Source organism: Oryza brachyantha, chromosome 7 (assembly GCF_000231095.2).
Source record: "Oryza brachyantha chromosome 7, ObraRS2, whole genome shotgun sequence".
Taxonomy (NCBI): Eukaryota; Viridiplantae; Streptophyta; class Magnoliopsida; order Poales; family Poaceae; genus Oryza; species Oryza brachyantha.
In genome coordinates this window covers 12,144,955-12,166,432 of record NC_023169.2, presented here as the reverse complement: position 1 = coordinate 12,166,432, position 21,478 = coordinate 12,144,955, and the positions used below count along the sequence as shown (strand labels likewise).

At 40.4% G+C, this 21,478-nt stretch overlaps 1 protein-coding gene and 1 pseudogene across 1 annotated transcript; both read right to left on the bottom strand.

The window, feature by feature from the left end:
- Positions 1-1,478: 1,478 nt before the first annotated feature.
- On the bottom strand, positions 1,479-4,979 carry LOC102704349 (protein DETOXIFICATION 40-like). Its single transcript, XM_040525697.1, has 7 exons — positions 4,629-4,979; positions 3,890-4,521; positions 3,637-3,693; positions 3,250-3,488; positions 2,494-2,612; positions 2,274-2,360; positions 1,479-1,781 (listed from the first exon to the last, which is right to left on the bottom strand). Exons 1-7 carry the CDS (start codon positions 4,890-4,892, stop codon positions 1,707-1,709), a joined length of 1,473 nt encoding a protein of 490 aa, XP_040381631.1. The 5' UTR covers positions 4,893-4,979; the 3' UTR covers positions 1,479-1,706.
- Positions 4,980-12,781: 7,802 nt separating this feature from the next.
- LOC121055073 lies at positions 12,782-12,901 on the bottom strand (annotated as a pseudogene).
- Positions 12,902-21,478: the final 8,577 nt, after the last annotated feature.

Sequence of the window (21,478 nt, the reverse complement as noted above, 5' to 3'; positions counted from 1 at the left end):
AAGGTAGTCTCAAATTCTGAACTCTGCCGTCTCAGGCCTGAAGCATATTGTCATTTCTGTTTCTGAACATCGAACTGCCGTCTCTCAGTCCATGTGGTTCTGACGATCCGTATATTAGCATAGTGCTGAACGTTTGATCAGGTCGGCAAAGGAAACTTCTGCTTGGAAGCTGGTTTGCCTGCATTCCATTTGTCATCTGTTGTATTCATGGATGGGTTTCTGCCAAATTTAAATTGGATTGTGGCCTCTCATCCTCTCAACAATAAAAAATGAGACAAGTTTTACTGTAACTTGTCTTTTCGGTTGTTGCCTCCTGCCCTTTGAAGAATTCATATTCTAAAAGCTTTTTTACTATCCTCGATAAATTAGAGCTTTTTTATCATCCTCGAAAAATTATCTTAAGGTACTACTCTTTTTAGTATAAAAGAGTGATACTTTGAGGTACATTGTAAGATACACAAAATTTGTACTAAAATTTTTGGTACATTGAGATACTCTTCAAAGATGGTTAAAAAACCTAAAAAATATCTTAAAGTATCACACTTTTTAGTGTAAAAAATATGATATCTTGAGATACATTGTACCTTGAGGTACCAAAGATATTTTTCAAGGATGATAAAAAACCCATATTTTAAACGGTTATGCAAGGAAATGATGCTATGGTACCTGGACTAAGAGGGTGTTTGGATCCTCTAAACTTTTTTTAAGTCCCTGTCACATCGAATATTTAGACACTAATTAGAAGTATTAAATATAGACTATTAATAAAACCCACCCATGCTCTGGACTATTTTGTGAGACGAATCTATTGAGCCTAATTAGTCCATGATTAACGAATGTGATGCTACAATAAATATTTGTTAATTGTGCCTTAATTAGGATTAAAAAATTTGTCTAATGAAATAACCTTTATTTCTGTAATTAGTTTTGTTATCAGTCTATATTTAATACTCCTAATTAACGCCTAAATATCCGATGTGACAAGGGACGAAAAAAGTTCCTGGATCCAAACAGCCACTAAATAATAAATAATGAGGAACTGAAGTCACATCATTTTCTCTATTTCATCAGAGCAACTTGACTCATATTTAACCTAATTATTGAGCCAATAAACAGATAAAAAATACATTATGTACCTCCAAATGGTGTCGTTAGGTATAATAATTCATGTTAGTATGTGAATTCTGAAGTAGCACGAGCTCTCATGAAACTGACCGAAGTAAGTGGCTGTTTGGATTCAGGGATTTTTTTTTATTCTTTATCATATCAGATGTTTGGACGTTAATTAGAAGTATTAAATATAAACTGATTATAAAACTAATTGCGTAAATAAATGCTATTTCATTAGACAAATTTTTTAAGCCTAATTAAGTCATGATTAGCAAACGTTTACTGTAGCATCGCATTCGCTAATCATGGACTAAGTAGGCTCAATAGATTTGTCTCGCGAAATAGTTTAGAGTATGAGATATGTTTTATTAATAGTCTATTATTAATATTTCTAATTAGTGTCTAAACATTTGATATGACGTACACTTAAAAAAAAGTCAGGTATCCAAACAGGCACTAAGTATTGCTGATTCAATTCCAGCCATCTAGGACAGTCTTATCATTGCAGTAGCAGTTAGTAGTGGCAGATGAGATGGTGCCGTGTCTGACGAATTTGTAGCACACATATATTAGCTCCTTATTTTCTTCTAATATTATCACTGATTGTCTGTAACAAGAAAAGGCTGCTTTGTGTCGTCCCACTTATCTAATCTTCTCCTTGCATCCTCGACCTACATCAACAGCAATGTTAACAGAGAGAGAGTTTTTTTACCGTGCTCGAAAAGTACCTCAGGATACTAAGAATTTTAACAATTTTAGTATAAATTTTTGGTATCTTAAAATATAATGTGCCTTAAGGTATCATACTTTTTATATTAAAATAGGTGGTACCTTGAGATACTTTTTCAGAGATGGTAAAAAAGCTCTAACAGAAAAGTATTACTAGCATATCATGCAAAATTCAGCTAACTGTGTAAATCCTTGTTGGATGTATGCCAGGTTTTAATCCATGGTCTAAAAAATCATGCAAAATTCAGAGGGCCAATAAAACAACCTACATGGTGACAGAAGTATGTACTTGAACGAAAGAATTTGGTTAAAATAATGTATTGGCCCATTAAGTGACAAGTCATGTGATCACATAATTCAGAATCATCTGTTAGTAAAATAATTCAGTCTATCGAGGAAGATCATCAGATGATCAGAGGTGGCTTAATGGTTACCTCCTTGTTCCAATCTGTTCTGAATGTGATCCATATTAAAATAAGTGTTTGGATGAGTGTGCCTCCAATCATGCCTCCCCACAATCCCTGCATGGAACATCACTTTTCAAACTTGCAAACGTTTTACTATAACAAAATCTAACCTTTTCCTGTTGACTCTACAATTAAAAGGTCAACTGAATGTGGACTCAACTGAAGTTCCTTTTAGAATTGTCAGTACCTTGATTCCAAAGTCAAATTTGAAGCCCAGAAGCACACCGAGGGGTAGGCCGATCAAGTAGTAGCATCCAATGTTAATGTATGCTACCAATGCTTGCCACCCACAGCCAACAGCCACACCTTCATGATCAGTCCAGTAAACAAGTTCAGCAACAGTGAAACGACAGCAATGTTGTTGAGATGTTCCTTTATAATTTGTTCCCAAAAGCCAAATTGCTCAAGAGTCAACTGCAACTCTGCAAGTGAATAATTGTTTCTGTACTAGTATACAAATTCCATTACTTTGATTAGTGCAAGATCTGATACATCGTTGACGAGAGATTTATTTTGGTCCAACAAAAAGTACCTCGATATACTGGTATCTCCCGGTATCAAATCATTTCTGATCGTTGGATCTAACAGTGCGCATCATATTCAGCTAGATCCAATAGTGTTAAACGATTTGGTATGTCGAGGTACTTTTTGTTGGACAGGAACAAATCTCCATCGACAAACTACCAGAGCGATTAATCAGTGAGCAATGTTCAGACTCAACAAAAATCAAAATTCAGGATGCAGCGCAACCCTTTTAGATTTCGACTGGATCACCACGCACCGAGCTGAAACAGACTCAAGATACTGAACTTTTTCAATCAGTTAGAAAGCGCGACAACCTAAAACTACTGCTCCCGGTTACCACCAACACAATGTTCAGAAAAAATGGCAGAGCACAAATCATCAATCAGGTGGGAAGAAGCAAAACCTACAAGAACTTCACCTGATAACACGGGCTGGATCCCGCACAGCACGATGGTGCCAACGAGCAGGGGGCAGAGGTCGGAGACGGCACGCGAGACAGCCTCACCCTGGGTGAAGATGTAGCTGAGCCTGTCCCTGAGCAGGATGACCACGACGCCTGCTATGGCAGCAATGAACGCCGAGAGCGCGGTGACCATCCATGTGGAGAACGCCGCCGACCTGGGGTTCCCGGCGCCGAGCTCGTTGCCTACCCTCACACTGCACATCACATCCGTAAAAATCTTCAGAACAGTCATCAACACACCAAGAAGGGCAACTCTCCAGTGCAATTTATTAAATTCTACGACCATAAAATGCACCGGAGTCGGCCCACACCAAGAAATGCAGATCATTTGAGCCGACCGACCTTGCAGCAGCGTTGAAGCCCACGGAGATCATGAACACCCAGGACTGTATCGACGTGCTGCAAGAAAACATTCCACAAATGAGGATCATATGTAAAGAAAATTGCAATCTTTCTTTCACAAAGCTCAACAAAATGTTGGATTGAACAGGCCGGATTTCGCTTCAATTTTCACAGAAACCTGTTCAATTCACACAGAGAAGCGAAGATATAAGTGATTGTGAGTGTCAGTGTGTCCCTGGCAATGTCTGCTTACCACACGGTGAGCGCGTCGAGGGCGATCTGCGGGTCGGGGAGCATGCCGGCGAGGAGGATGAGCACCTGGAAGTACCACACCTCCAGCGCCAGCATCACCGCCGACGCGGCGGATAGCCTGGCGAACGCGGCGAGGTCGTCAAACGCCGCCCACGTGAAGCCCGTCCACGTCGTCGCGCACCGGGGGCTCCACACGATGTACGCGAACTGCCCGGCGACGAGCACCCACCACGTGGCGCTCAGCGCCAGCGCGGCGCCGGGGAGACCCAGGCCGAGGCCGTGCACCGCCGCCCAGCTCAGCGGCAGGTGGAGCGCGAAGCTCGCCGCCAGCACGGCGGCGCTGGGCGCCACGATGCTCTGCGCCTGGAGGAACTTCTGGATCGGGAAGTTGATGGCGTAGGCGAAGATCTGCGGGATGAGGCCGTAGGCGAACCCCGCCGCGGCGCGGGCGATCTCCGGCGACTGGCCGAGGAGGAGGAGGACCCGCTCCGAGCAGGCGTACAGCGCCGCCAGCGGCACGCCGGCCGCCGTGAGCAGCACCGCCGACCGCTGCAGGTAGACGCCCAGCATCTCGTGCCTCCCGGCGCCGTACGCCTGTCCGCACAGCGTCTCCACCGCGCTGCCCATCCCGAGCTGCACCACGACGACGACGACGAGCACGTAACATGAATACGGCTTATTATACGCACGGAAGTACGTACGTACGTACAGTGTAGCAGCGTACGTTTACGCGTACATACCATGAGGCCGTAGGCGAAGACCTGGATGCCGTTGTTGCCGAGGGAGGCGGCGGCGAGCTCGACGTTGCCGAGCTGCCCGCAGAAGATCTGCGTGGCGGAGGACATCACGATGATCAGCATGTACACCACCACCGCCGGCGCGGCCAGCGGCGCCAGCAGGCGGAGCTCCACCGCCGCCGCCGCCGCCACGCGCCGCGCCGCCTCGCCAGCGGCGCCGCCGCTGGAGAGCAGCTCCTCCAGACGGCCGTCCACGGCGTGGCCCATTGGTCGACCGACCGACCGATCGATTCCTCTCCCTGCGGCGATCAAGAATCGCCGGCGAGCCCCCGAAAGATCCTACCTGATTCCCAATGTCCGCGAAAAAGTAAGGACCAAAGCCGAGCTGAGCTGAGCTGGGTTAGGTGGAGTGAGTGCGACGCTGTCACTGACACTGTGCCGACACGACGCACCTACACCTGTGTTAACTTTTTGTCCTTTCTTCTCGTCTCATTGGTTTTCATGGTTTGGCCGTTTGTCATTTTGCAATTCGATCTCACTGATACTTAGGGGATGTTTGTTTAGCTTTGTTTTTTTTTTGTCACATCAAATGTTTGGACTATTAATAAAATCATCTTATACTCTGGACTAATTCGCGAAATAAATCTATTGAGCATAATTAGTCCATGATTAGACAATATGATACTACAGCAAACATTTGCTAATTGTGGATTAATTAGGTTTAAAAAATTGTCTAATGAAATAGCCTTTATTTATGCAATTAGTTTTGTTATCAATTTATATTTAGTACTCCTAATTAACGTCTAAACATCCGATGTGACAAGAGACAAAAAAGTCTCTGATCCAAACAACCACTCAGCCACCAGCTTTACGATCTCTTAGTGTCACTTCCATTAGAAAAAACAAGACCAAACCCATAAATTTTGAAGAAAAAAATTAGACCATTCACACTGTTTTGACGTGGCGTGTGGTCATAAGTCGCCACGCGAGAGAGGTTGCCACTCGGCTTGCTTTGTCCGTACCATAGAGCTAACTGTACCCTTGCGAAGGAACCCACGCCTCCATCTCGAGCACAGTGAGGAAGCCACTAGGGCGATGTGCTGCAAGAGCTCACCTTCCCGTTGTGTTGCCTCAGTACACGCAGGAGACATTCTCACTAAATCGCCCTCCTGCGGGAGCACAAGAATATAGGGCTCCTTCAGACAAGTTTATCCTTATTCAAGTGTATAAAGTAAATTGCTCGTATTTTCCTATCAGCCTAGATGAGTGTATAAAGTAAATTGTTCGTATTTTCTTATCAGCTTAGTCTCTTAGGTGTAACTGGTCGATATATGTAACTTAATATGGTATCAGAGGCAGATGTCTTAAGTTAGTCTTTCTGTAACTAGCCTTTTATGTGTTATAAGAGTATACAAGTCTCGTGCATGCTCCCCTTTGACCTTCTCTACACGGTCGGTGTTAGGGATGGCAATGGGTCAGGTCGGGTATGGGCGGAGCCAGAACATGCCCGACCCGATACCCGCCCATAAATATCTGACCCATACTCGAATTGCTTAGCGGGCAAAATATTATATCCATATCCATACCCGGTGGGTGCTCGGGTACCCACTGGGTGTTTTGAAATAAAACATATCCTTAATTTCTTATCCAATATAAATAGTAAAAGAAACAATGAACTCAAAATTATAAATAAAAGGAACAATAATATCAAAATCATAGTATCACACTTAAAAATAGTGAACTACTAACCAAACATAATATCACAATGAAATATATATGGTTTTTTATATGGGCTAATTAGGGAAAAATATATTTGGGTCGAGCGTGGGTTAACCGTGGATAAAAACTAAAACCTAGCCGCTACCCATTAGGTAGTCGGGTAGCGAGCGGGTACGCCCACGGGCAAAAAATTACAACCACACCCATGCCCGTCGGGTATGGGTACCCATACCCATGGGTAAAATTGACATCCCTAGTCGGCGTGCGCTAACCCCCTCCTCCCCTCCTTATCTCGTCTCATAGAGGGCGGCGCGGGACTCCGCCGCTCTTCTGGTGTGCGTTGACCTCCCTAGTCCCCTTCCCATCTTGTCTGGTAGTTGATCGGCTCTCCCCGTACCGCCCTACCCATATAAATCTATCTTTCTACTTGCTGGACTCCTCCCTCTCCATCTCTAATATGACAAGAAATCAAGAAATCAACAAAGTGGGACCTGAGAAACAAAAAATAAAATTAACCACACAATTAGCGATCGAGTTTGTCTTGCCTCATTATTACTAAAGCTCCAACGCCAACTCCAAATTCTCTTTCTTCTTCGATGCTATGAGACAGAAGAGAAGTAAGATGGGAAAGGAAAAACATTAACCATCGACAAGATACATTGTCCTTTCTACTGGTTCTAAACAATCTTAACCCCGCCTGCTCTAAAATACTGCTTAGAAGACTCAGAAAAACCTCTTCCTTTAGTTGCCATGGCTCCAAAGAAACAATAATCATAGGTGAAGCAGTTACAGAATCTCGACTCTTCTTTCTGATCGTGTTCGTGCACCATGATTATTTTTTTGTTCTTTACATATTATATGTGGATTTCAATGAAAAGATTTCTCTTTTTCTAAATTGATTTTCTATATTTGTTTATTTTTTATAAGCCCACAATATAATCTAAATTTAATCTTGTGCTGAGTGATTTGCCCGTAAGTTATAAGAAACTTATAGAGGAGAATATTACAACAACATTAGAATAGATCATCATAAATAAGCTCGGTCTAACAGCAAAGGAAATAATCTCTTCTCACGTATAGACAGGAAACTCTACACAACAAAAGTTGGGATCTTTCTGCTAAAGTTGAAGCGAACCAACAGCAGTCCTGACAATGAAATTATGACTCTTCTATTTAGATGGAAAGATATTTACTTTGAGTTTTTCCATTCTAAAGATAAGATTTTCTGTTAAATAGGAATGTAGTTCCATTCTTACAATTAATAAATGAGATTGATATTAGTTTATTAACAGAAGAGGAGTAGATCATAAGATGCCGGAAGGGATTGAAAGGATATAAAGTGGTAAAATAAAAACTTCGTGGTTTGCAATAACTTAATTACATGACAGTTGTTCATAATATGAAATACTAATTATGTCAACTATTATCTTTATAATATTTGAAATGATAAGTTTAATATGAGTAATATTTTAAATAAGATGATGATTAGAATTATCATGAGTAATGTGCAGATACACTTGGATCATTAATATGTGCAGTTCACATATCTTTTTGGATCTGATCTAACTATGTCTTATGATATATACTGTAAATAAAAATCATCATATTAGCACTTAACCTATTTTTTTTGTAATTACAGAAACATTGAGAATCAATATATCATCGTTCAATGTTATTATTATGAATACAATTTGTAATTTCACATCATATTCTAAATATATTGTGTAACTTCACATCAAAATTTTAATATATTGTGTGTTATAACTAGCTAAAGTAACATGTATTCAGATAGTTGTATTGACGATCTTGCTACATGTTTTCTTTTTCTTCTTTTGTATTCATTGACATGTTTCAAAATCACTAAATACAAAATTTCTCCAAATTTAATTCATAATTAATTCAAAAAAAATATATACATGAGACAAATACAAGTGAAGAGTAATGAGTGATAATTAAACCTAATACAAATTACTATCTCAACAAAGAACTATAAGCATACTCTCTTTCTCTCAAGGTGCGAGTGAAACTCTAGTCGTAACCTATCTATTTATAGACTAAAGATGGCTCAACATCACATAGAAAATGTCTCAATTGTCCATAGGTTGAAACCCTAGCTCTGACTATTTTTAGACCTTGAAACAGATCCATGCGTCCCTGATTTTGACACCTCACCCGAGCACACGGGAGGCCATGAAAGCGAACTCCTTCCATAAAAGATTGCACCGCCGGCTAGCCACCCCACCCGTGCCACTCGAGCTCTGCTTCTCGAACGTCACCTGGCTAGTCAATCTAAGCATGTACACCAGTGGTTGTGGCTGGAATACCCTTCTCTCAGCGGCTGGTGTGCGCTAACCTCCCTCCTCCCCTTCCCGTCTGGTCTCGTTGGTGAGAGGCTGGTGCGCACCACCCTAACTATATAAATCTCTCCGTGCGTGTGCCAAAATGGAGGGGAGTCCAACCGAAGAGGAGATGGAAGGGAAGGGAAGGAGAGGGGAGGGGAGGGGAGGGAGGCAGCAAGCAATGGGGGTGTAAAATACACGATCAGAGGTGCCGGAAGTAGATGCCTTCCTCCAGCGCTGCGTATGTATTTATAGAGATATCAATAGCCGAAATCATGACATTACATGCGCTTGTTATTCAGTTATAACTAACCTCCTTTATCTCTAATACAATCTTATCTAATCAGGAGTTGTTACAACCGAAAGACAAGAGATAACAATGCACGCTTACATGTATATATCTTAACACTCCCCCTTAATCACAACTTCCGTAAGTTGAGATAGTGATTGAAGTTTTCTAGCTGTTACACTGTTAGCACTTTTGTAAATCCAACTGCCACTTGATCTCCTGTAGGAACAAATTCAATCTCTAACAATTTACGTTGAACTTGTTCTTTGACAAAATGATAATCTACTTCAATGTGCTTGGTTCTTGCATGGAAAACTGGATTACAGACAAATATTTTGCACCTAGATTATCACACCAAAGTTTGACTGTTGTTGGACTCGCAATCTGGAGTTCCCGCAACAAAGTTTGTATCTACATAATTTATGTGGTTGCATTTGCAAGAGCTTTATATTTAGACTCTATGCTTGACCTTGACACAATAGCTTGCTTCTTAGCATTCCATGGTACTAAGTTATTACCCAGAAAAACAACAAAGCCACTTGTTGATCTCCTGTCATCTTGACAACCTGCCCAGTCTGCATTTGAATAACCACTAACAACTAGTGACTTAGATTTGTTAATTTTTAACCCAAGCTGCATACAAGACTTGATATATCTCAAAATTCTCTTAACTGCTGCCCAATGTAATGTAGTAGGATTTTGTAAATACTGAGAGACTTTATTCCCAGGATATGCAATATCTAGTCTAGTTAATGTTAAATACTGCAATGCTCCTACAACACTTCTATAATTAGTACTATCATTGGGCCCAAGAGGGTTACCTTCATATACAGTAAGTTTTTCACTGGTTGATAACGGAGAGCTGACATGCTTACAATCTATCATGCCAACTTTTCGTAACAGATCATTGACATATTTCTCTTGAGTTAGGAGAATTCCTCCTGATGTCTTGTTGACTTCTATACCTAGAAAGTAGTGTAACTCTCCCATGTCTTTTAATGCAAACTCCTTTTGCAAATTCTAAAGTAAAGTCTCAACTGCATGCTGACTTGAGCTAGCAACTATAATATCATCAACATATACCAAAATAAATATAATTAGCCCATTCTTGTTATAAAAGAACAAAGAGATATCTGCCTTTGACCCCTGAAAGCCAAGTTTTTGCAGTTGTATACTTAGTCTTGCATACCATGCTCTTGGTGCCTGTTTAAGCCCATATAGTGCTTTGTCAAGCTTGCAAATATAATTAGGATACTTACTATCTTCGTATCTTGGCGGCTGTCTCATACTCCGTATAAACTTCCTCTTCTAGAATGCCATGAAGAAAAGCATTCTGTACATATAACTGCCTTAGTGTCCATCCTTTGGAAACAATAATAGACATAACCACTCTTATGGTAGATGCCTTAACTACTGGACTAAACATGTCCTTATAATCAATCCCATAGCTTTGTTTGAACCCTTTAGCCACCAACCTAGCTTTATATCTATCTAAACTTCCATCTTGTTTCCTCTTTATGTTATATACCCATTTACAGTCAATAACATTTCTGTTTACATTGGGAGGAACTAGATGCCAGGTTTTATTATGCAATAGTGTTATAAACTCCAAGTCCATGGCCTGTTTCCAATTGGAATCATGCAAAGCTTCTTCTAAATTCCTAGGTTCACCACTAATGGATAAAAACCCATATTTAGCAGTGCCATCAGCATAAAGTTTTTCTTTGCGTATACCTCTTTGTAGTCGAGTGACAGGCCTAGATGGTTGTTGATTAGTTTGCTCTACTCCCCTGGCACAGAAGATTCGAAGTTGTCATGATGGTGATCGGCAGAGGGAGCGGGAGCGACTAGTGACGTGGCGGCCGAAGACTGGTCGACCGAGATAGAAGTGGTCGGAGTTGGCGACGCGACATACGGAGAGAGGCTGGCGCCGGCAGAATCTATAGGGTGTTATGCGCCATCGGCCTGGGATTCATCGCCTGCAGAATTTGCGTCGGGTTCAGGGTTAGGGTTTGCATGATCGCCGACACATGAAATATCCGCTATTGGTGCACTGTTTTGATCCGAATCTACATCAGATTCATTAGTAGAAATTGTAGGGCAATTAATCATATGGTAATCAGTAAGTAGACCCCCAGAGGCAAGGAGATGTGTAGGCAACAAGCTAAGTTCTTTGCGAAATTGGGCGCCGACGTTAGGGTGTAACTCGGAGAATGGAAAGATGGTCTCATCAAAGACCACATCCCGTGAGATATATATGCGTCCAAGGGATTGATCTAAGCACTGGAAACCTTTATGCATGGTACTGTACCCAAGAAAAAATGCATCTTTTGGAACGAAAAGCAAATTTGTGGGAGTTGTACGACCTCAAATTAGGTCAACAAGCCCAACCAAAGGTGCGAAAGCTCCCATAGTCTGGTTTTGGCTGAAATAATTTCTGGAGAGAGCTTTGATGATCTAGGACCTTGGTGGGCATCCTATTGATCAAGTAGACAATGGATGTAAAAGCTTCATTCCAGTATTTAAATGGTTAAGAAGCATGAGCAAGGAGAGATAAACCAGTTTCAACTATGTGGCGATGCTTTTGCTCAGTAGACCCATTTTGCTAGTGTGTATGTGGGCAAGAGACCTGATGTGTGATGCCTATTTTATTGAAGAAGGTGTTGAGTCTCTGGAATTCACCCTCCCAATCTATCTGGACGGCTACAATTTTAGCTTTGAGTAGTCGTTCGACAAGCTTATGAAATTCATGGAAAATCTGAAAAACTTCAGATTTGAATTTGAGGAGATATATCCAAGTATATCTATTGTATGCATCAATGAAGCTAACATAATATTTATTTCCATTACTGGCAATAGGTGGAGGACCCCAAACATCCGAGTAAATTAACTCTAGAGGACGATTAAATGCACGAGAAGAATGAGCAAAGGGCAATTGATGACTTTTTACCCTTTGACAAGCATCACACACTAATACTCTATTGGATGAATGAGGTAAACTATAGTTTTTGACAATTTTCTCTACTATAGCATAAGAGGGATGACCAAAATGCTGGTGCCATTGATCGAGAGATGGCTTGGAGATGGTGAGCGCCTCCTTGGTTCGACGAACTTGACTAGTTGTGGTCACCGGAAGAGGATATAGCCCACCGCGACATTGTCCTATAAATAGAGTCTCCTTCGTTGCCTGATCTTTGATAGAGTAACATTTAGGATGCAATTCAAGAAAGACCGAGTTATCAAGAACAAGACGATGAGCAGATACTAAATTTTTATTAGCCTTTGGAACATATAGGATATTTTTCAAGTGCAAGGGGGCGAGATGGGGTATCTACAACTAAATAACCAATATGATTGATTGGCATACCTGCTCCACTTGCTGTCTACACCTGATCTTGGCCTTTGTATTTGTCTCTGATAATTAGTTTCTCTAACTCGCCTATGACATGGTCTGTGGCTCTAGTATCCACATACCAATTGGGATCACCTCCATGATTTGTGGCTGATCCTGCATATTTTTCATCAGGAACGAAGTCTTCATCATACATGTACTAGCAGTTGTATCACAGTGCACCCTCTTTTATAGCAAAGCTGGCACTTGGGGCGTGTATCAACATTGTTTGAACCTTGACATTGATTATTGAAATTGTTATTGTTGCGGCCTCGGCCACTGTTGAAGCCACCACGCCCACACTGCTGATGTTGATTATTATTGTTGCCACGACCTCGCCCTTGCTGTGAATTCCCTTTGCATCTTCCACGATTCATGAGATTGGCTTGGGAACCTCCTTGACGAAGCTTCATGCTAGTTTCAAAATTGAGAAGCTGTGCATATACTTCTCCAATGTTCACTGGTTCAACTCTTGAGACGAGCGCCGAGACAATGGGCTCAAAGTCTTCATCTAGATTAGATCGTCATTGTCGAACTTTTTGGTTGATGCCATCTCATCTCCTAGAGCGTGCATCTTGGCGAAATACTCAGATATACTGAGCTCTCCTTTCTTCGTGACCGCCAGTGCGATCCGAGTGTTGATGGAGCGAGCCTTTGTTATTGAGCAGAACATTTGCCCAACCATGCTCCATGCGGTTGTAGTCGTGCTGCAAGTAGCCACCTGTGTAAGTATATCTCTACTCATGGTAGATAGCAAGTATCCAAGTACTTGTTGATCAGTCGCAATCCATTCATCAAGGCTGAATTTGCAATCTCAACTTCCTTATCGTTTTGCGTGATGATGATGGTCGTTGCAGGTGTTTTTGTTGCTCCGGTGATGTATCCTTCAAGTCGTGCACCGCGAATCACCGCAAGGACTTGTGCCTTTCAGACGGTGTAGTTGTTCTTCCCTAGCTTTTCTGGAACGATGAAGCCACCAAGGGAAGATGTGGCTGAAGCGCAGGAGGAACTCGCCATTGATGTGTTTAGCATATTGGTAGATCGATTTGGCAAGATCGAACTATGCTCTGATACCATGTAAAATATACGATCAGAGGTGCCGGAAGCAGACGCCTTCCTCCAACGTTGCGTATGTATTTATAGAGATATCAATAGTCGATATCATGGCATTACATGCGCTTGTTATTCAGTTATAACTAACCTCCTTTATCTCTAATACAATCTTATCTAACCAGGAGTTGTTACAACCAAAAGACAAGAGATAACAATACACGCTTACATGTATATATCTTAACTGGGCGACTCCAGCTCAAGCGGGTCGGTGTCGGTGGACGTCGAGCGGATGTCCTTCGCTGGCAAGGTTCGTGCCTCTTTTCTTGGTTCTTCTCCATTTAGGGATTCTTTCTTTCTTTTTCTTTTCTTTCAAGAGATTTTGGTTTTGGACTGACCGATTGAGTTTTGAGCTTACTTCTTGGAAAGATACAATGTTTGTTTCTCTCCTATTTGCACCGACAGGTTCTTAAATTTTTTCCTGTAATGTTTTCACGCAACGGGGCTGTTCTAGGTTTCTGAATTTGCTCTCAAGTTCCAAAATTTTTAATTCTGAATCATGTCTGCACGAAGCTTAGTTCTTCGTGCTGATTTGCTCGTAATTAGGCTTCAATCTTTTTGTCTTTTCGCTCTCATGTTTGTTCCCATTTCTTGGATTGATTCCCGTTGTTGTTTACTGAACAAGTACGCAATTCCAATTCTGCAGGAGCTCGCATCAAGTGAGGACGAGATCAGGGATGGAGCTAGAACAAAACAGAAAGAGGTGCCCACTAACTTATTTTTTTCATGCTTTGAACCAAGTTTAGATCGTAACGGGTGTCTAGGTTTGGATTAGAGAGACATATATATATGATGAAAACAGATAAACTTTAGATAAAAAAAGAATTTAGAACCGGGTTCCTGCGAACCCCTCACCGTCAACATGGCTATACCCCTGGATGAGATGCTATCACTGTGTAGCTCATATGTGCAGTCCCATTTCTTTTGTTTGCTTTCTCCATACATGTCTTGCTTCCAAGGACTGCTCTTTTGCCCGGAGGCTGCGTTGCTGCTGCTCCACAATTTCTACATATACCACATCAAGATCCTCGCAGACGACGTCGTCCTCACAAGGTCCCACCGACTTCATTGTCGTCGCACGGTCCACCGAGTAGAGAACGATGCGTCCGCTAGTCTTCTGGCCGGTGCCCTTCGGCCCGGGGATAAGGCCGAAAATATGGCTCGGACTACTGGGCTAAGGCAAGTCCCACTGTCAGCCTGGCATCCTCAACTGCGCGTCCTCAGATTTTGTTGTCCCACCTTTGGCTCCTCTATTGTGAATTGAGTGGTCTCCATGTGGTTTGGGCTCACGTAGCACACGAGGAAGTACCCCTACTGTGTGAAAGTGCATCTAGCCCCTAAACGAAGTTTTGGATAATTAATGACAATATTAGCCAAGCATGTGTGCGCTAATGAGTTGTGATTGCAGATAAGTTTAAGGGATCAATTTGATTGAAGGATTACACGACTTACTTGATGCATGTGTGACCCGGAGCGACGGTTCTATGAAGACGAAGGGGCTCGAAGAAGATTTTATTTTTCGTCTTGAGTCATAGGAACTCCGTACTATTAAGAGGGGTCACCAGAAGCTAAGCATGCATCCAAGAGTGGTTAGGGTTGAGTCGAAATCGAGCGGAGGCTCGCTGCTGTTTTTCACAAGCAGTAGGGACCGAACGGTCTGGGCTCCTGGCCGGACAGTCCGGTGGCAGGACGGTCCGGACCTTGGTCCGGCCCCTGCTCGGAGTGAGTTAAGTGTAGGCCGGACGGTCCGGCCACCTAGCCAGACAGTCCGGTTAGATTTCTTTTCCAACGGCTAAGTGACATCTGCTAGCCTATATAAGGCCCCCTTGAGATCTAGCCGTTGGTGAGGCTTTCTGTTCGAATTCTCTGGTTGCTAGGGCAAGTTTAGCACCTCTCAAGCTTCCCCACTAACCCAAAAATACTTCCTAGAGAGATTAATCGCTAGATCATGTCTTAGGGAGAGTGTTTAGGTTAGTGAGTGATAAAGTGTTCGTTCTTGGGCGTTGATGGATGCATGCGGAGTCAAGGTGGCCTATTACTCTTAGAGATTGATCTCCTAGACTGATAGGCGTCGCCCGCGAGCCTACGATTCGTGTAGATCGCCCGGGAGCAAGTTTGTGAAGGTTGTTGCCTAACCTCTGCAAGAAAATATGTAAGATTGATAGTGGATTCTTGTGCTTTCTCATAGAAGGTTGCAGGGTAGAGCTAGGCAAGCCGCCTTGATCTTGACCTTGGTGATCAATCGAAGGGGTTGCTAGTCCTTAGGTGTGAATTCGGAGACCCGTGTTGGCCTTGTGGGAGGAAGCCAAGAGAGGAAAATGATTGAGAGAGATCCCGCTCGCAAGAGCGCCTCAACGGAGAGTAGGATCGAAAGATCCGAACTTCTGGATAAATCTCTCGTGTCATTGTTCTTGTGATTTCCGTGTTCTGATTGTTCCTACAATCTTTCTGCCTTTATATTCCACACAAGTTCACATCATGTTCCCAGGAACATCACCAAAAAAGGAGACTGTCAAGTCGGCATTTTTCACTGACCGGACGGTCCGGTGTTTTAACTAGGACGGTTCGGCCAGAGCTCTGGACGCAACCCGAGAGTGTCGATCGGACGGTCCGGCCCCTGTACTAACCACTGTGATTTGGAATAATTTTTTAGGACACCTATTCACCCCCTCTAGGCTGTCTCTTTGGGACTTCACTGTGAATGACCGATCGGTAGCTAAATAATTGAAATATTAATATTAAGAGCAATTTTACTTTCCTTAAGAAGGTACCAGGATATATTGTTACATAGAAAAAAGTGATACCTCCTATTAGGACCATAAAAAAGAGGTACCGGTCATAACGAGCGGAGCTGAACTGGCTTTTAGCTCCTGAACGAGATAACTCATGAGCATCTCGTTTAGCCCGCAATAAAAAAAATAACTTCATGTTTATATATCTATTGTTTCTTTAAGTCGCGTCTACTCTTTTAATGATATTTAGTTTATCTTATTTTTGGTTTTTTTAAAATCCAAATGACATATTTATAAAATAAAAATAATCTGTGAATAAAAATTTTATATATATGTTCTTAAAAATCTAAAGTAAAGACTAAAAAATAACTGCGATGAAATAAACCTAAAAATACAAAGGATTCATGGATATGAATCTTGATAGTTAATTGTCTAGATTAACCTCTAGAATAGGAGTAATAAAATAGAGCTGGTTAAAGAGCCAGGTCACAAACCAAGCTCGTTAAGGTAACAAACTCAAACCAACCAAACTACACGCCGTAGCTTGTTATCCATCCCTACACTGCTAGACATGAGTCAATTGTCAACTGTCATTTCAATTGGCTTTGGTACAAAGTATTTTCTTCAAATATAGTTATTTCTGGCTACCAATATGGATAAAACTTATATTACGATTTGTATCTATAAATATATGTTATTTGAATGAATGGGGTATATTATCAAAGATGTATATCACCCATCATAAACATGTACAATGACACTGTTAGTTAGTTAGTACTTAATACTTCCTAAGTTAGTACTTAATACTTCCTACCATCAAAATTATTTGTCGTTTACAGTAAGCTTTTAAAAATTATGATAATCAATTTACGTTAAAATAAATTTATAAAACCTCCAAAAATTATGATATTATGATGATTTTTTAAGGGAAATCTATGTGTTTCATTTGTTTATTCTGTAAACTATGCATTTAAGAAATTATTAATGGTCATAATTTTAATGGTTTGATCAAAACTTATTCTAAAGTATAAATATTTTTGATGGGAGAGAGGAGTACTGTTTGAACGTAATAGCAACAACCGATAGTCGAAGCAGAAGTGAAAATCACTCACACTGAACGTCAAGTTGCAGCACCTTATTAGCAGATAAGTTAGGTACTAGCCTCCACAATATGACAATTAATGCTATGAATTGAAGGTACATTTCCTCTTTATACCTCTACTTCCTAGAAAGAGGAGTTAATTGATTTTGTGTTCTATACATATCCGGATATCTTCGCTAAGACCTCCTATATCTAGATAAGTATGGGTGTCCGTTTTTTTTATTCTTTTTGCAATATCAACACCTCCTGTGCCGTGTTTGGCAAGTGAAGGGTAAGTTAACTTACCCAGCGTGAAAAACGGACTAATATTTAGTACATAATTAATTATTAATTACTAAAATATAAAATAGATTATATGATTTTTAAAAACAAATTTTCTATAGAAAATTTTTAAAAAATACACCGTTTAGCAGTTCGGGAAGTGTGTGCGTGGAAAATAAGGGAGATAAGTTAACTTAGAGCAAGTTCAATAGTATAGCCAACTACTTGCTCTAATTCATCTATAGTCAATCTAATAGCCAATTCATACATACAATAGTTATCTACAAAACACAATACATGGTCCCACATGTCTTACATATATTTTGTCTTGGAGCCCGTGTGCAGCTGGCTACAAATTAGTAGCTCATATCTCTTCTCTCTCCCCTCTTATCTCTTTAAAATATATTTATAGCTGGCTTATAACCTATTATTATACCTGCACTTAGCCATGCCTGTGAACGCGGCCCTGTACCTCTTCTTTCCATACATGTTTCTTTATGATTTTTTTATCGATCTTACTTAGTCATGTATATGCCCCTCTAGTTATAAGTATTATATGTTTAGGATAAGATTTAATTAAACTTTAAAATTTGGACCATCATTTTTTATTAGAATAAACTTATAAATCCAATAAATTGATGATACTATAATAGTACTTTTCGAGGTAAATTATGCACACCATTTCTTTTTTTAAAAAACCATGCATTTGAAAGATTAATGATTTTTTTTAGAAATTGGATTATTTTTTTATAAGAATAAATTTATAAGATGCAATAGATTGATGATATTACAAGAGCACCTTTTGAGGTAAAACTATGCATACCATTTCTTTCTTAAGCCAAGCATTTGAAAAATATTGTTCTTTAGAAATTTGTTTGCATCTTTTATCATTTTTTATTAGAATAGATTTATAAATTTAATAAATTAATGATATTATAATAGTACTTTTCAAGGTTAAACTACGCATATCAATCCTTTTGTTTTTAAACCAATCATTTGAAATCATTAATGGAAGGAGAGTTTTTTAGGATTTGATATAGCTATTTTGCATTTTAATACGTGTGATGGTCTGAGGCGCATTATTAGCGTACTTTGGACTGCCTTTTGACAAGAGTCTTTGAATTACTCTAAAGTTTTCAATCTATAAATCTGACTTCTGACCTAATGTTTTTAAGCACTGGGCTCCTGTCTGTCTCGGCTACTTCAAAGCACCAACTTCTCTCCATTAATTTCTGGGGTACAAATTAAGGCCTTTGTTCCAAAGCCTCACTGCTATAGAGTTGGGTCAAGAAACTGAACAAGGATTAGGCCTGCAGCTCAGCAAGCCGTGGTGACTGACGCCTCTGCAACTGCAAAGCTTTGGTATCCTATGTTCGTCTGCTTGGCCCATTTCTGAATTCTGATAACAAATTGCAGGGATTCATGCCATGTTGGCTTCTACATATTCAGCCCAGAGTGCAGAGACAAAATAGTCTGACGTTCTCACATGAGATACAGAAGTTTTAGGATCAGCTGCTAGCACATCGAAATTCATGGCACATGTTTGACACTAGTTGCAACTAGAAAATAAATCTATTTGCCATCCAAATGCAACGCAATCAAGTTTTTCTCCTTATTCCCCTGCCAAGTTGGGATTGGATTCAGTGGCCAATACGGAATGAACCTGGACAATGGCTTCAGTTTCAGGAAGACACTACATATGTGCTTGTGAGGTTGTCAACCTCTGCAAAATGCAGTAAAAAATTGAAACCGATGATTGCAAGTTGTAAAAAAAAAAACAACCTCCTCACACAACCCAGGAAGCTAGAATTGCTTCATACGCCACACGTAATTATCCATAGGAAAAAAAATACTTTATCTTGCAGATTTATTCAGCGGACAGGGTTTACACTGAATTACATACGCAGACAAAAGGAGCCAGCTGACTTTCAGCGCTGCAGTAACATCATCGCTGTGTTGTTAATCACTTAAGCTGTGCATGATTGATGATTAGTTCGTCACTGCCTCAAGTTGATTCCACAGTTTATCAGAGCAAATTTGTGAAGTCTTCTACGCAGCTGTGTCATTGCTGCCTGTTCTTCAACTCGCTGCTACGTATGCAGGATAAGCTTGCATGGACGAAACTTTTAGCAGACTTAGTTTGGATCGGGTCAATAAGTTCAATCCTCACCTTGTGTGTCACACTGCAGTTCTCCACAAATTAATATTGAAACTGTTCAAAGTTTATTTGGTTGTAACATGACGAGCAGATTACTGGTAGAAAGAAGTTAGCAGCAGAAATATGAATCTATCAACTCGCCGTCTCAGCCAATTACATGATTGACCAAAGAATATCTCCGGAGAGATGGTAAATTAGGTTAAATTATTTCTTATGCCGCCACAAGTCAGGTCCATGGTTGGAAATTTAGACCAAAATCTATCCAAAAAATATTTTTTCTTTCCCAAGTCAACAGCACAGGGATTTGATCAGATCAAAGGAGTGAGACGAGAGCAGAGCAGGACAGTCCGAAGAGTTCAACGGAGAATACACACACCTCAGTGAATTTTAATCTTAGACGATTCTTAGTTCGTTACAATAAATGACTAGATAAAACTTTAATTTACCATGGAACTGGTAGAATTTCATCCATTTTTCATGTTTACGAACGCACAAGTGCTCTTCTAGGCTGTTCTTTTTATATAAAAACTCTACTAGATTTTCAGTACGAAAGCCCTTCCTGTTTTTTTGTCAAGCAACACCGATCAAAGCTTGAAAAAAAGATAGAGTGAAATTTTATTTTTGAAAGAACTCGCACAGTCGCACCGTCTGAGCCAATGACCAGTACATACAGGTGAATAGTTGATGGAACATACAGAAGATATCATATTAGCTGTACAACCAAAAGTCCACTTCCAGAATCTGTCGAGAAACCACTGCATGTGTCCTTTTTATTTTTTTGAAACATTGCATGTGTCTAATTAAAAAAGAATAATCTTTCCAAGATCCATAAGTAAAATACTCTACATGAAGAAGCTAACGAACGTGGTGCCCAGAACGGCAGAATTCAACCAAAAAACTTCTCAAGATAAAAGAGAGAAGTCAAAACAAGGAACAATTTTTTTTAAAAAAAAAACATCCTTAATTAGGAGACAAGGCATGATGATGATGATGATCACAGTGATGATTAAGAGAGTAATCAAACATCTACAAAGAGCTAGGAGTGGAGGTTCACCATCTCAACCAACTCTGTCCATTCTCCACACAGCTGCAACTAACTGCAGAGCAGCCACGTCCTCCACTTAATTGCTTTACAAAGTGCTAAATGCCTAAGACATGTATAACAGTGACAAGCACATATGACAGTATGGGTATATATGATGATGATGAAACTACTGCATGATATGGTTGTTAGTTTCTCCTGCTTAATTCACCCTCAATACATGAATGTCCAGCTGATTGGTTTGGTTTACTGATCAAATCTGGATCTTTCCAAAGGGAAAGGCACAGGAGCAACATACACATATATACAGCCAATGTGCATCAGGTTGTGTAGTGGTTGATGCCTGTATATTTCCTCTCTTGACCTCTCCTCGTCTGAACTGTTTTTTTGTCAGAAAATGTTTTTTTAAAACAGATTTTTAAAAGATAATTTGAAGTACAAATTAAAAGGTAACAGACACTGCATTATTCACAGCTGTATTGAACAAATTACCAAGAGCAATATAACTATTACTGAAAAGTTACCGGAAGTAACTTATTTTCTAGCATTAATTTTGATACCTTCAGCTACTTTGTAGCTCTAAATACCAAATTTTATGTGTTAATTTTGATACCTAAAAATATTTTTTAAAGATAGTAAAATTGTCTAATTACTCAATGTCGATCTACAAGAGATTAATCGATGGTCATCAATGAAAGAATTAATCCTCG

Coding starts and splice junctions, on each gene's coding strand:
- LOC102704349 (XM_040525697.1), bottom strand. CDS start 4,892: ATGGGCCACGCCGTGGACGGCCGTCTGGAGGAGCTGCTCTCCAGCGGC. Junction 4,522..4,628: donor TCTTCGCCTACGGCCTCATG/GTATGTACGCGT, acceptor GTCGTGGTGCAG/CTCGGGATGGGCAGCGCGGT. Junction 3,694..3,889: donor CTCGACGCGCTCACCGTGTG/GTAAGCAGACAT, acceptor GTTTTCTTGCAG/CACGTCGATACAGTCCTGGG.